This window comes from Leguminivora glycinivorella, chromosome 9 (genome assembly GCF_023078275.1).
Source record: "Leguminivora glycinivorella isolate SPB_JAAS2020 chromosome 9, LegGlyc_1.1, whole genome shotgun sequence".
NCBI lineage: Eukaryota > Metazoa > Arthropoda > Insecta > Lepidoptera > Tortricidae > Leguminivora > Leguminivora glycinivorella.
Genome location: NC_062979.1, coordinates 5,334,828 through 5,348,600, shown reverse-complemented (window position 1 = coordinate 5,348,600; position 13,773 = coordinate 5,334,828). Strand labels below are relative to the sequence as shown.

Here is a 13,773-nt window from a genome sequence, read left to right as displayed (position 1 = left end):
CATACATTATTTATATTCATAGAATCCTTCATTTTTATGCTGTAAGAAATTTAAATCATCTCTCAATATTTTTTTATTTGAGTTCATTCAAATATTAAATTCGTTGTCAACTTGTATAATGTACTTGTATAATGGCCGCTGTACACACATGGCCAACAGTTCCACCAACCCCCTTGGCCATGTGTGTAGAGGGCTACTTGGCCGTAAGTTGGCAGTTGGCGCTTGCGCTTGCCGGCCAACCGATTCGTGTCGGTTTTTTGTCCACACATCAAAGGATCTTGGCGCCAATGGCCAACTGCGTTTACACGTTGGCGCTTCATTCAGTTGGTCGTCAGCCGTCAGAGAGGACAGTAGTGATATATTTACGAAAATAATAAGTTTATCTATGCCAATAATAGTGTAGATTTTAGGAAATAAAATAACCTTGCAAATGTTTAATGTATTTCCTAAAAAAGATAAATGTTCTTATCAGAATATTCAAAAAATTGTTAATATTGCAAATAATTTAATTTTACTACGGGGTTATTATTTTTTAATATTTTTTTTCTGACAACGTCTATGACCAAGAATTTCCTAGATTTTTTCATTCCACGTCCATCTTTCATGAAGAGCCAATGCCAAGTGATTGGTTCGCCAATGTGTAAACAGCGGCTCTTATCTTGGCCAAGGGGTTTCACAAAGGGCTGGTGGAACCGTTGGCCATGTGTGTACAGCAGGGATGTAACGGATGTGTTTTTAACGGAACCGGAAGCGGAAGCGGAAGTTTTGAATTTAGTTTAACGGAAGCAGAAGCGGAACCGGAACCAGAAGCGGAAGTTATAGATGTTAAAAACGAAATGAAAAAATACCACATAGGTATAACATAAACCAAAACTAATTAAATTACCTAGAACTTTTAGGTGTTTACTGTTCAGCCTGTAATCAGCAGTTTGTAATCAGCCTTTAGGCCCACTTAGGTTTTAAAAACGAAAAGAAAAGTTACCTGATATTTTATCTTAAGTATATCATTCATTACAATCCAAAAATTTAAATCACCTTGAACTTTAAGATTGTTCGTTGTTTAGGTAATCACTAAAAATCACATAAGAATCCTTTTAAACCTTTATTATGCCGTAAAAGGTTTTAGAAACGAAAAGAAAACTTACTCGTAGGTAGTATAATACAATCCAAAACTAACCAGTAAAAATTATATGTGTAATTGTTAGCACACAATTAAATTTTTAAATTAAATGGAGTGATTGTAAAAGAAGTAAACTGTATTTAATAAACAAATCTAAGGGGAGCTTCTAAGGGGATCGTAGATAAGCCCTGCACCACTGAATAGTTGTTCACTCGCTACTAACTAGGTGGACAGGACAAATATTGGCGCGCAATGGAATGAAGCGATTAATGTTTAGTATCGCAGCACGTGGCAAGCGGAGAGATGAGCGAATGATAGGTATAGACCTGTTGGTCTTTGATGTTATGGCAGCATATTGATAGCCTCAAGTCGAAAGGGGGGTTTGTAGGTGAAGTTATGTATGAGGGTAGGCAATTCTCTGGTGCGGATGCGGCAGTAGCTTTCTCACGGTTTTTTTCCAGCGTGTTCCTACCAGAGGTTCCAAAACTCGATCTTAACTTGCTCCAGAACGGCAGCCAGAACCATTCGAGGTACATTAATATTGATAATATATCGGTACAAGACGTGGTTACTGGCATTAAGCGGTTGAAGGCAGTTAGTTCTATGGGACCGGATAATATTCCAGCATACATTGTCAAGGGGTGTATGGAACAGTTAAAAGTACCCATCCACTTCTTATTTAACCTTGTCATTTCAACTGCCACCTATCCGAATCTCTGGAAGATCACAAGAGTGAAGCCTATACCTAAGACTAGTGACACCGCCAACGTTGAAAATTATAGGCCTATAGCTGTACTTCCTACACTGGCAAAGTTATTTGAATCGATTGTTCATCGAATGCTAGCAACACAATTGAAACCATATTTGTGCGACTCCCAGCATGGCTTCAGAGCGAATCGCTCTGTCGACACTAACCTTCTTACCCTGACGGCCACTATTTCTGAGCATCTGGATAAGGGCACCCAGGTTGACGTCTTGTATTTTGATTTCAAGAAAGCTTTCGATCGCGTGGATAACGACGTACTAGTGGGAAAGTTAAGCGACATAGGCTTTTCGCCGCGGTTGTTGGCTTTCTTTGCTAGTTATCTGCGTGATCGTCAACAGTACGTTCGTCATGGGTGTTTCGTCTCACCTCCGTATCACACCAGATCTGGGGTCAGTCAGGGCTCGATACTTGGCCCGCTCTTATTTGGACTTATGATCAATGACTTAGAATCAGTCGTTAAGCATGCACAATGCTTATTGTATGCTGACGATTTGAAACTCATATACGGAGTAAAGAGTAGTGCGGATAGTAGTTCTCTTCAAGAAGATATTACCTCAGTAATGAACTGGAGCATTACCAATAAGCTGATTTTTAATACGTCCAAGTGTGCTGTTTTCACGTTTAGTCGTTCGGCGACACCTCGACTTGAACAGTATACTCTCGGAACTGAGGTTATTACTAGGGTCTTTTCTGTAAAGGATCTTGGTGTGGTCTTCGACGACCGTCTCACCTTTCACGAGCATATCCGCAAACTTGCTGATGGTTCGTTTAGGAGACTAGGCTTTGTGATTCGGAGTGTCAAGGATTTCTGGGACATCGGGACTATAGGGATGGTTTACAGTGCCTTGGTCAGAAGCAAGCTTGAGGCTTCGTCAATCATCTGGCACCCATATGAGTCCACCTACGCCTTACTTCTGGAAAAGATCCAAAAGGCATTCTTGAGATTCTTGTTTAAGAAAAGATTTGGATATTATCCATTTCTTTATCCAACAAAATATTTACTCGGATGCCTCGGATATAACTCGTTAGAAGTAAGGCGTAACAACAAACTGCTGACCACCGCTTGTCGCATACTGCGTGGTGAGTCAGACTGCCCGGAACTTGTGGCTCGAGTCTTACGGCTCTACGTTCCGGATGTGCCCAGAGTCAGTCTGAGACCACGAGCTCGCCCCCTCCTGGCAGTACCGGTGACGCGCACGGTGTCGCATAAGAATTCGCCGCTCTGTCGTGCGCTTACATTGCTCAATACGCTTCTGACATCCGCACCTGAATGCGACTTGTTTGCGTGGAGATGGGCGAATGTGTGTTATGAATGTTTAAGGTTTTGTGAGTCGATGGATGACAGGTTGTCTAGTATTTTTGTTTAAGTTTTGTTTTGTTATAAAATTTGTATTTTGTGTACAGCGAAAATGTATATACTCTATTTCTCGGTGTATTGGCTTGTCTGTAATGCCGTGTAAATATATTGTTATTAATAAATTAAATAAAAAAAATTAAATGTACGCCGCTCATGTCCCACCGTCGCGCTAGGTTCCGACATCCGTTATAACTTCCGTTTGAAAAATAACAGAACCGGAACAGAAGCGGATGTGTAAAACAAAACGGAAGTTCCGCAGTAACGGAAGCAGAAGCAGAACTCCGTTACATCCCTGGTGTACAGGGGCCATAAAGAATTAATGAAGTTTCAGAACGTATAAGCATAAACGGTCAAGCAAATCTTGTCACTAAAAAAAGGCGCGAAATCACGGAAGTAGCGCGAAATTAAAAGTTTCTCTGGACGTGAAACCTTCGCCCCTATATTTTCAATATTTTTAACTGACTTCAAAAAAAGGAGATTTTTTTTGTATATACATATGTTACTCGATATCTCCGAGAATCGTGAACAGATTTTCAAATTATTACTTTTTAATCGAACGGGTAGATAGTCCCGTTGGTACCAAGTCGGGGTCTGATGATGGGATCTTGGAGAAATCGAGGGAACTCTTCAAGTTATTTATCTAAATAGGCACATGTAATGGTTTAGCATTGAGGTATATGTACTACGTACTAGAGGCGACGTTGCGAAGAAAAAATGTTACACACCCCACTGCGGTCCATGGACCGCAGCGTTGCCAGTCCTCGCCTGGTCCTTGCAGTGCAGTGACGTGCCGTGATCCATTTACTTTCCACATGAATAATGCCTTCTTGTGTGCTTAAAAATTGTTCTAATCACTCAAAAAAATCAAATAAAAGTCAAGGTGTGACATTTCATCGGTAAATTAAACAAAAAACTCGTCTATAATATTTTAAGATTGAATATTCTACAAATACGCGAGCGGGAGCGGGACTGCCGCCATTTTGGTGACGCAATCATAGACCAACCGCGCAGATGTGCCATTTACATTGTTCCTACTAATGTGTTTCAACTCTAATATATTTGCGAAATATATAATATTTCTATTTGGAAAATTATTAGGTAACTAATTACTACTTCATGAATTATATTACTATAATATAAAAAAAGTTCATTTGTTTATTGATTGTTAATATTTTTTGAGTGAAATTGTATTTTTAGCACGCTCACTTTTTGCAGTTTTCTTTGGCCTGGTCATGAAAAAAGGGAACAATGGATACGTTTTGTCCAAAAATTGTGCTAAGGAAACATGGTTACCAACTGACCACACATACCTATATTCATTGTATTTTAAAGAAAAAGATAAGTACAGCACAATTATATTAATTTGTATTGTTTAAGTTGTAAATAAATAAATCATTTTGACTAGAATAGCCGTATTTTAAAATGTAAAATTTCCGTTAGGCAGAATATAATAATAATGTGTCACATCTGATGGTGGACCTACTCTATGCGTAAATGGCCGCTCCCCCCACCCCGCGCATTTTGTCAGCATGTGCAGTGTTTTCGCTTGGCAACGTCGCCTCTAGTACGTAGTACATATACCTCAATGGTTTTTAGTGTATTTTTCGAATTTACACCTATATTTACGCCTCATGGTAATAATTTTATGTGGCTGAGCTGATGATGGAAGGTCAACTCCTCAATGGTTAGGAGTCATTGAGGTATAATACATAGTAATTCAATGTTAGGAATATTGTCTTCGGTTACCGCGATAGTTACTCATGAAATAAAACTATGGAAACGGATTAAATCGCGTATAATGAATTTAAAATACATCACATAATGTTAGGACACACACAATGTTAGGAGTTAAAGGATAATCATTCTTTCACTACTGTACCTACGCATATTCAGACTGCTACTTATTCTACCAATAGGAAACACTAAAAATCAAGAAAAAAAAACTTATTAAAAAACCGCCTTCAAAAAATAAGCGTGTCAGAAAACACGGAGAAACTAAAAATCAAAAAATAAATTTACATTTAAATAATATGATGGTTAGATAATTGAAATCATTTATTTCAGACTTATTGGTCCGTAATAATAATTTGTAGTTTATAATTTGGATGTTTAGAAATTTAGATAATTGTATTTCGTTAAGAAATCTGATTTCAAAGGTTTAGGTAGGAAATCTAATCATCATATTATTTAAATGTAAAATTATTTTTTGCTTTTTACTGTCTTTTTGTTTTCTAGCGCGCTTATCTTTTTAAGACGGTCTTATTTTTTTAAACGTTTCTTTATTTCTTGATTATAAATTATAATTAATTATTTTTGGTAGCGACGCCTAAGTGGTAGCGACGCCTACATGGCTGGTACCGATACAAAAATAATTACGATAAGAATCTGATTTCGAAGGTTATATAAGGTAGGAAATCTAATCATCATATTATTAAAATGTAATTTTTTTTGTTTTCTATAAGTTTCTCCGTGTTTTCTAATATATATTTTTAAAGGCGGTTTTTTTAAGTTTGTAGTAACAAGATTTGCATGGCCGTCTTTTAAAGTAAAAACTTTTTCAAGTTTTTCAATAGAAATAAAAAAAACTTGTTAAGAAAAGGCTTGACAGATTTCATACACCAGTCGTGCACCAGTCAGAATCAGAACTTTGATTTCTCTTTGACCTGAATTTTATTAAAATTTAATTTCTTTGTAATCTAGTACTCTTCGTTTGCGAAATGTTTTGTAAACCTATGAACTACATAAAACTCGAACGCTTAATGCAGCATCACGCTTTGAGAAAAAGGTAATTTCGACATTGAGCAATGTTGAACTGTGTATTTAATGGATTTAACCCTAAATTAAAACTCTTCTGATCCTAAATATTTTTCAGCATTTTCCACCATTATGTACCTATCTGCAGTACGAAAGCACCCTTTATGCTACTTAAAGCCATCCACACCAGCGAAGTAAGTTGCCGAGACTACGTTTACAAGAACTACCAGCCGCCATGTCACGAGGACCACGACCATAAAAATATGCGGCTCAAGAGGCCTATGTCTCCACATTTGACCATCTATGGACCGACCTTGCCTGCTATGACTTCAATAGCGCAACGTATAACTGGTAAAACGCTCATTTAACTTTATCTTACTCAGAATATGTAGGTAGACTCGGTCACACTCGGTAGGTAAGTTACGGAAAAAGTACCGATTAAGTATGTGTATGTATTTTAGCGCGGATCCAGCTTCGTGCCCAGGGGGGGGGGGGTCACGTGGTAAAGGCCCGGGGCCCCAGGGGGGGGTCACGTGGTTATTTGTATGGTTCTTTAACCCCCATGACCCCCCCTGATCCGCGCATGTAATGTCTAGAAGTGAAATAAATGTATGCACCTCAGGTCAGCTTCATCAATAGGTACAGGCCTACAGACTTTTCTGTTTTACCCTTTTTTCCAGGCTTTAGATAGTGTATAGGAATTGTAGAATTAGGGCCACTCAGCTTACACGAAAACTTTCAAGACCAAAATCAGCATATTTTCAACCTGTAACTTACCTACGTAAGTCTTTGTTTGATTGCAGGCTCAATCGTGACGTTTTACGCCTTAATACTGGCTGGCGGATCACTGTTCCTCTCCAATGGCATCGACAGCATCGTGTCAATGATACAAAGCTTGAATCTAAACAGATTTTTTATATTCCTTCTCAAAATTATCATAGGTTACCCTTTCGCTTTCCATTATTTCTGTGGCATTCGCTTTTGTTTGTTTAACGTAGGAAAAATTATGGAAAAACCCCAGGTGTACAAGACTGGATACCAGGCTATTATTGCTGGAGCTGTTTTGGCGGTGTTTTTTGCTTTACGCTAGATTTGTTTAAAGTTCTAACATACGACCGCACCGCGACAAGGTCATCCACATACTATCCTGTACGTGGGAGCGAGAAAGAGTTATTTTTTTCTCGCTCACACTTATGTGAATAAATCCTATGGTCAATTGGTCACCGTACGGTGTGGTCGTTTGTTAGCTACTTATACGGTCAAGAAAACGTCACTAAAAAGACGCCAAATATAAATAGATTGAGGCCAAGTGTTTAGTGTAGTATAGGGCTCACCATGCGCGTGCATTATAAACCAAACCTTGACGTTGGTGGAACAAGCTACGAGTATACGAGCCATCATAACACTTAAATATGTATTAAAAATGTAGAAGCGAAGGCTAAGCGTCTATAGAAATGAATTTCGCGCCTTTATTTAGTGCCAAGACTGCCAAGATTTGCTTGACCGTGTTGTTTATTTTACGCTGAATTTTATATTATTTAAATGAGTAAATATAAATGTTGAGCTGATATTAATGAATCGTCATTGTAATATAGCAGTTGGTTTCCCTAGAATGCATCCCGTATTCGACATCAGGGTGGCTAGCCGAATGGCACAATCGCTCACGAAACGAAGCGCTAGTAGATATCTATCTCTATCGCGCTTGCGTATTGGCGCGACAGAGCCAGCGGCGTATCGCTTTCGTTTGGCGTCGGAGAAATGCCATTCGGCTACGGGGCCTGAGAGTCTACCGTGAAAATGTAGGTACTAGAGATGTACCGACTATTGATTTGGCCGACTAGGCCGACTACCGACTAGTCGGCGGTTGGGTGGCCGATTAGTCGGCCAGAACATAATGTTCCGACTAAAATCACCAGATTTTTTAATCATTAAATCGCAATTTTCATTATTTTTACACGTTCTAAGTTCTATGAGATTTTTTTATTTTTTAACTAGCGGGTTGGCTTAGTGGGTATTGATCCTGGCTATGAAACCGACAGTCCTAGGTTTGAATTTCAATGAGGGCCATTTATTTCTGTAATGATCACAGATATTTCTTGTTTTGAGTAACAAAGGCATAACCAATAGGTACATAATACAACTATATCGGCTGTTAATTTATTTTTGTCCTGTTTTTTTATCACTTATAAGGGGCCGACTAATCGGCCTTTTTTGCCGACTAGTCGCCGACTAATCGCCGACTACAAATGTGGCCGGATAGTCGGCTTTCCCGACTAGTCGGCGACTAGTCGGTACATCCCTAGTAGGTACCTAAACTAATCCAAGAGTGACAGAGAGTCAAATATAAAATTTGATTTCCAGTAGGTATTATAATTGGGAATCAAATTTTAATATATTAGGCTCTGGGGCCCATTTGTCAAAACTAAAAGTTACAAGACTTACAAGCGGAAGTCTCTTTACAACTTGTCATAGTTGGAAAGAGACTTCCACTTGTAACCTTGTAACTTTCAGTTTTTTTTTTAAATTATAAATGGGCTTACTCTTGACCACAGACTAGCCAAAGGCAAAGACGCGGCCTACGATGGAGTGAGCTCGCCCAGAAGATGCCTGGCCCCGTAGCCGAATGGCATTTCTCCGACGCCAAACGAAAGCGATACGCCGCTGGCTCTGTCGCGCCAATACGCAAGCGCAATAGAGATAGATATCTACTAGCGCTTCGTTTCGTGAGCGTTTCGTGAGCGATTGTGCCATTCGGCTAGCCACCCTGTTCACTCTTGATTTGAAGGTTGCCGGGTTATATGAGCTCGGAAATATAGCCGCCGGCAAGGAATTCCACTCCTGAAAGTGGGTGGGTGGTTTTGAGAAATGGGCCTCTGGTTGTGCTTAGGACCTCAATACTCTCTGGATATGTAAGTATATAATTTTTCAGCAGTCCATGGCAAAAAGGACGCATTATTTATGCAGCATGCAAGCTGAAACACATCAAACGCTCAACGCAGCAGCGGCAGCAGTACAAAAAGTCGCGACTTTCTTTAATTCTGAACGAAGTTATTGCCTAAACTTTTTATATCTGTCTGTCTGTCTGTCTGTCTGTCTGTCCGTCTGTCCGTCCGTCCGTCCGTCCGTCCGTCCGTCCGTCCGTCCGTCCGTCCGTCCGTCCGTCCGTCCGTCCGTCCGTCCGTCCGTCCGTCCGCGGATAATCTCAGTAACCGTTAGCACTAGAAAGCTGAAATTTGGTGCCAATATGTATATCAATCACGCCGACAAAAGTGGTAAAATAAAAAGTGAAAAAAATGTTTTTCACCACACCAACGGGTAAAGGCTTACTTTGCTATTCGAAAACAGATAGCAAAATTGCATTCTATCCACAAGAGTGCAAAGTAATTTCATACAAATTTTAACTTGATGCCTTAAGCTAGCTTCACTCGGCGGCAAAGTTTGTTTAACCTTCGTGCTTTGAAACTCTCGCAACGCTCAAGATTCCACTTATTGAACCACTCGCTACGCTCGCGGTTCAATTGAAATCTTTCGCTTGCTCGGGTATCAATATTGGCACGTGCGGTTAAACAACTACTTTGCCCCCTTGTAAAACAAATAACTATTGTTCGGGTACCCCCCTTATATGTAAAGTGGGGACTGATTTTTTTTTCATTCCAACCCCAACGTGTGATATATTGTTGGATAGGTATTTAAAAATGAATAAGGATTTACTAAAATAATGTTTTGATAATATTAATATTTTCGGAAATAATCGCTCCTAAAGGAAAAAAAAGTGTGTCCCTCTAACTTTTTAACCGCCGCCTCAAATCTCTCAAGAAAGGTGGTTTTCAAGTTGTTCCACGATATCTCCGTCGTTACTGGACCGATTTTGAAATATTTTTTTTGCTTGAATGTATATTTTTATTTTAATTTTATTTTATTTCATAAGGTACATAAAACAGACAGTAATCGAAATAACATAAGAGATACAGGTTAGAAAAGCTTAAGAACTAGATTACAGTCCAAAATTATATGTACACAACATGACTATGAGTTATACTTATTATAAGTTATAGCATGTTAATACAATTTTTATATGACAATAATAAAGAAATTTAAAGAAGAACAAGATACCAAAATTTTGAAATTAATTTAAATTAAAAGAAGACAGAAGGTAATTACAAACGCGCTTAACTATACAAATTTTAATCAAATATTTTTTGTGACCAAATAAACAGACTTTTTAAATTGAGATATCTTGGAAACATAAATATCAAAATCCTTACAGACTCGAACCATATCGTTAAACTCCCGACACTATATGCGTACAGATTGGTCCCATTTTTCTCAGAACCCAGTTCTGATGATGGGATCCTGGAGAAATGGAGGGAACTCCTCAAATCTGAAAGGCATACATATGGTGATTTTTGTGCTTTTTAAGGAACAGCATGCATTTACGTACGGAACAGTGACTTTTGGTGCAGTGGAACTGCTGATGATGGTCAGAACGGAACTCCTCAAATCTGAACGGCACGCTCATAGTGACTTTGCTATTTTTATAAGAACAGCATGCACTTCCGTCCAGAATAGTGACATTTGGTGCAGTGGAACTGCTGATGATGGTCAGGACGGAACTCCTCAAATCTGAACGGCACGCTTATAGTGACTTTGGTATTTTTATAAGAACAGCATGCACTTACGTCAAGAACAGTGATATTTGGTGCAATGGAACTGCTGATGATGGTCAAAACCGAACTCCTCAAATCTGAACGGCACACTTATAGTGACTTTGGTATTTTTATAAGAACAGCATGCACTTACGTCCAGAAAAGTGACATTTGGTGCAGCGGAACTGCTAACGAAGATCAGATCGGAACTCCTTAAATCTGAACGGCACACTTATAGTGACTTTGGTATTTTATAAGAATAGCATGCATTTAAGTTCAGAACAGTGACATTTATTTAGTTATGTTTGTTAAGAATATTGAGTTTTCAAGTCAAATTTTGTCAAGCTTCGATTTCTTATAATCGGATTCATGAGGAAACTCCTCAAACCTTAACGGTATAAGTACGCATATTCATTTGTGTTGCCATCAAATAATTTAAGTATTAAAAGCAGTTTAAAAAAATACCTATACATTTCTACATAATCCAACATTCGCAGTAGCCACCAGAACCCCCAGCTTTCACCAGAACCCCAAAGGCGGCGGTTTTTTTTTTCTTAAAAATTATGAACCATATGATTAAAAAATATGAATAAAATCATAAAAGCAGAACTTTATAAAGACTTTCTAGGAAAATTGTTTTGAACCTGATAGGTTCAGACTTCAGTAGTTTTTGAGAAAAATACGGAAAACTTCGGAACCCTACACGGCCCTACCCTACACTGAGCGTGGCCCGACACGCTCTTGGCGTTTTTTTTTGTACTGATAGTGTGACTGTGGCAAAGTATAAATAATATGGCCGCTGTACACATGTGGCCAACGGTTCCACCAACCCTTGGTGGAACCCCTTGGCCAAGATAAGAGCCGCAGTTTACACATTAGTGAACCAATCACTTGGCATTGGCTCTTCATGAAAGATGGACGTGGAATGGAAAAGGCTAGGAAATTCTAGGTCATTTACGTTGTCAGCAAAATTTGATTAAAAAATAATAACCCCGTAGTAAAATTAAATTATTTGAAATATTAACAATTTTTTGAATATTTTGATAAGCACATTTATCTTTTTTAGGCAGTTTATTAAACATTTGAAAGGTTATTTTGTTTCCTAAAATCAACACTATTATTGGCATAGAAAAACGTATTATTTTCGTAAATATTTCACTAGTGTCCTCTCTGACGGCTGACGATAAACTGAATGAAGCGCCAACGTGTAAACGCAGTTGGCCATTGGCGCCAAGATCCTTTGATGTGTGGACAAAAAACCGACACCAATCGGTTTCCCGGCCAGCGCTAGCGCCAACCGCCAAAATACGGCCAAGTAGCCCTCTACACGCTTGGCCAAGGGGTTCCACCAAGGGTTGGTGGAACCGTTGGCCACATGTGTACAGCGGCCATAAACAGCGGCTCTTATCTTGGCCAAGGGGTTCCAACAAGTTTTGGTGGAACCGTTGGCCACATGTGTACAGCGGCCAAATCGGTTGACCGGCCAGCGCTAGAGCCAACTGCCAACATACGGCCAAGTAGCCCTCTACACGCTTGGCCAAGGGGTTCCACTAAGGGTTGATGGAACCGTTGGCCACATGTGTACAACGGCTAAAAGGATCTTGGCGCCAACGCCAATGGCCAACTGCGCCGCATTTAGTTTGTCGTCAGCCGTCAGAAAGGACAGTAATAGTGTTTATTTTAGGACATACAATTACTGATGTGCCGACGGAAAGTTTCCAAAATTCTGAAATTTTCACATAGGAAAACTTCGGACACTTTCCATACTTTGTATATACAATTGTATGGATGGAAACTTTCCATTTCATAAATTTAAATTCCCTTTATTTTTCGTTAAAGTTTCGTGAATTTTTCAAGAAATTTAAGATTTTTTTGGAAAGTTTCCGCAACTTGCACATCATTACATACAATACCCTTGCAAATGTTTAATGTATTTTCTAAAAAACTTTTTAACAAAAAATAAAACCGCCTTCAAAAATAAGCGCGTTATAAAACACGGAGAAACTAAAAAGCAAAAAATAATGAACCTTTGAATTCAGATTTCTTATAGGATTGCAATAATCTAAACATCCAAATTATAAACAAATCAATTATTTTTGTAGTCGGTACCAGCCCTGTTCCTCGTCTTGCTATTGCTTGTTTGCCCCACCCACATACGCAGGCTGGCCCCGACTCCAAAAATAATTGATTTTTTTATAATTTGGATGTTTAGATTATTGCAATCCTATAAGAAATCTGAATTCAAAGGTTCATTATTTTTTGCTTTTTAGTTTCTCCGTGTTTTGTAACGCGCTTATTTTTGAAGGCGGTTTTATTTTTTGTTAAAAAGTTTATTTATTTGTTGATTTTTAGTGGTTCCTATTGATATTATAAGTATCAGTCCGAATATGCGTACAGTAGTGAAAGAATTATTCTTTAACTCCTAACCATTAAGGAGTTGACCTTCCATCATCAGCTCAGCTACATAAAATTATTACCATCAGGCGTAAATACTGGTGTACCTTTGAAAAATACACTAAAAGCATTACAATATGTGCCTGATGTGCCTATAACATTTGAAGAGTTCCCTCGATTTCTCCAGGATCCCATCATCAGACCCCGATTGGTGCCAATGGGACCATCTCGGGATTATACCCGTTCGATAAAAAAAAAAATTCAAAATCGGTTCACGATTCTCGGAGATATGAGGTAACATACATACAAAAAAAAAAACATTCAGTCGAATTGAGAACCTCCTCCTTTTTTTTGAAGTCGGTTAAGAAGATAAATGTTCTTATCAGAATATTAAAAAAATTGTTAATATTTCAGATAATTTAATTTTATTACGAGGTTATTATTTTTTCATTCTACGTCCATCTTTTATGAAGGGCCGATGCCAAGGGATTGGTTCACCAATGTGTAACTGTAAACAGCGGCTCTTATCTTGGCCAAGGGGTGCTCCAAGGGTTGGTCCAACCGTTGGCCCCATGTGTACAGCGGCCATAATGGCCACCAACCCTTATATATTTCCTTACTCTTTGTGGTACCCCTTGGCGAAGATAAGAGCCGCTGTTTACACATTGGCGAACCAATCACTTGGCATTGGCTCTTCATGAAAGATGGACGTGGAATGGAAAAGGCTAGGAAATTC

General features: G+C 38.8%; 1 protein-coding gene across 2 annotated transcripts; it reads left to right on the top strand.

The window, feature by feature from the left end:
- Nucleotides 1–5,895: 5,895 nt before the first annotated feature.
- On the top strand, nt 5,896–7,560 carry LOC125229569 (succinate dehydrogenase cytochrome b560 subunit, mitochondrial-like). Of its 2 annotated transcripts, none has more exons than XM_048134449.1 (3): nt 5,896–6,028; nt 6,146–6,348; nt 6,801–7,560. In XM_048134449.1, exons 1-3 carry the CDS (start codon nt 5,961–5,963, stop codon nt 7,085–7,087), a joined length of 558 nt encoding a protein of 185 aa, XP_047990406.1. In that variant the 5' UTR covers nt 5,896–5,960; the 3' UTR covers nt 7,088–7,560. The 2 variants fall into 2 exon arrangements, with proteins under 2 accessions (XP_047990406.1, XP_047990405.1); XM_048134448.1 differs by having other exon boundaries at nt 6,116–6,348.
- Nucleotides 7,561–13,773: the final 6,213 nt, after the last annotated feature.

What these genes read in the sequence shown, in the direction of transcription:
- LOC125229569 (XM_048134448.1), top strand. Translation starts at nt 5,961, where the DNA reads ATGTTTTGTAAACCTATGAACTACATAAAACTCGAACGCTTAATGCAG. An exon ending in CATCACGCTTTGAGAAAAAG is followed by an intron (nt 6,029 to 6,115) that starts GTAATTTCGACA and finishes AATATTTTTCAG; the next exon opens with CATTTTCCACCATTATGTAC. An exon ending in AATAGCGCAACGTATAACTG is followed by an intron (nt 6,349 to 6,800) that starts GTAAAACGCTCA and finishes GTTTGATTGCAG; the next exon opens with GCTCAATCGTGACGTTTTAC.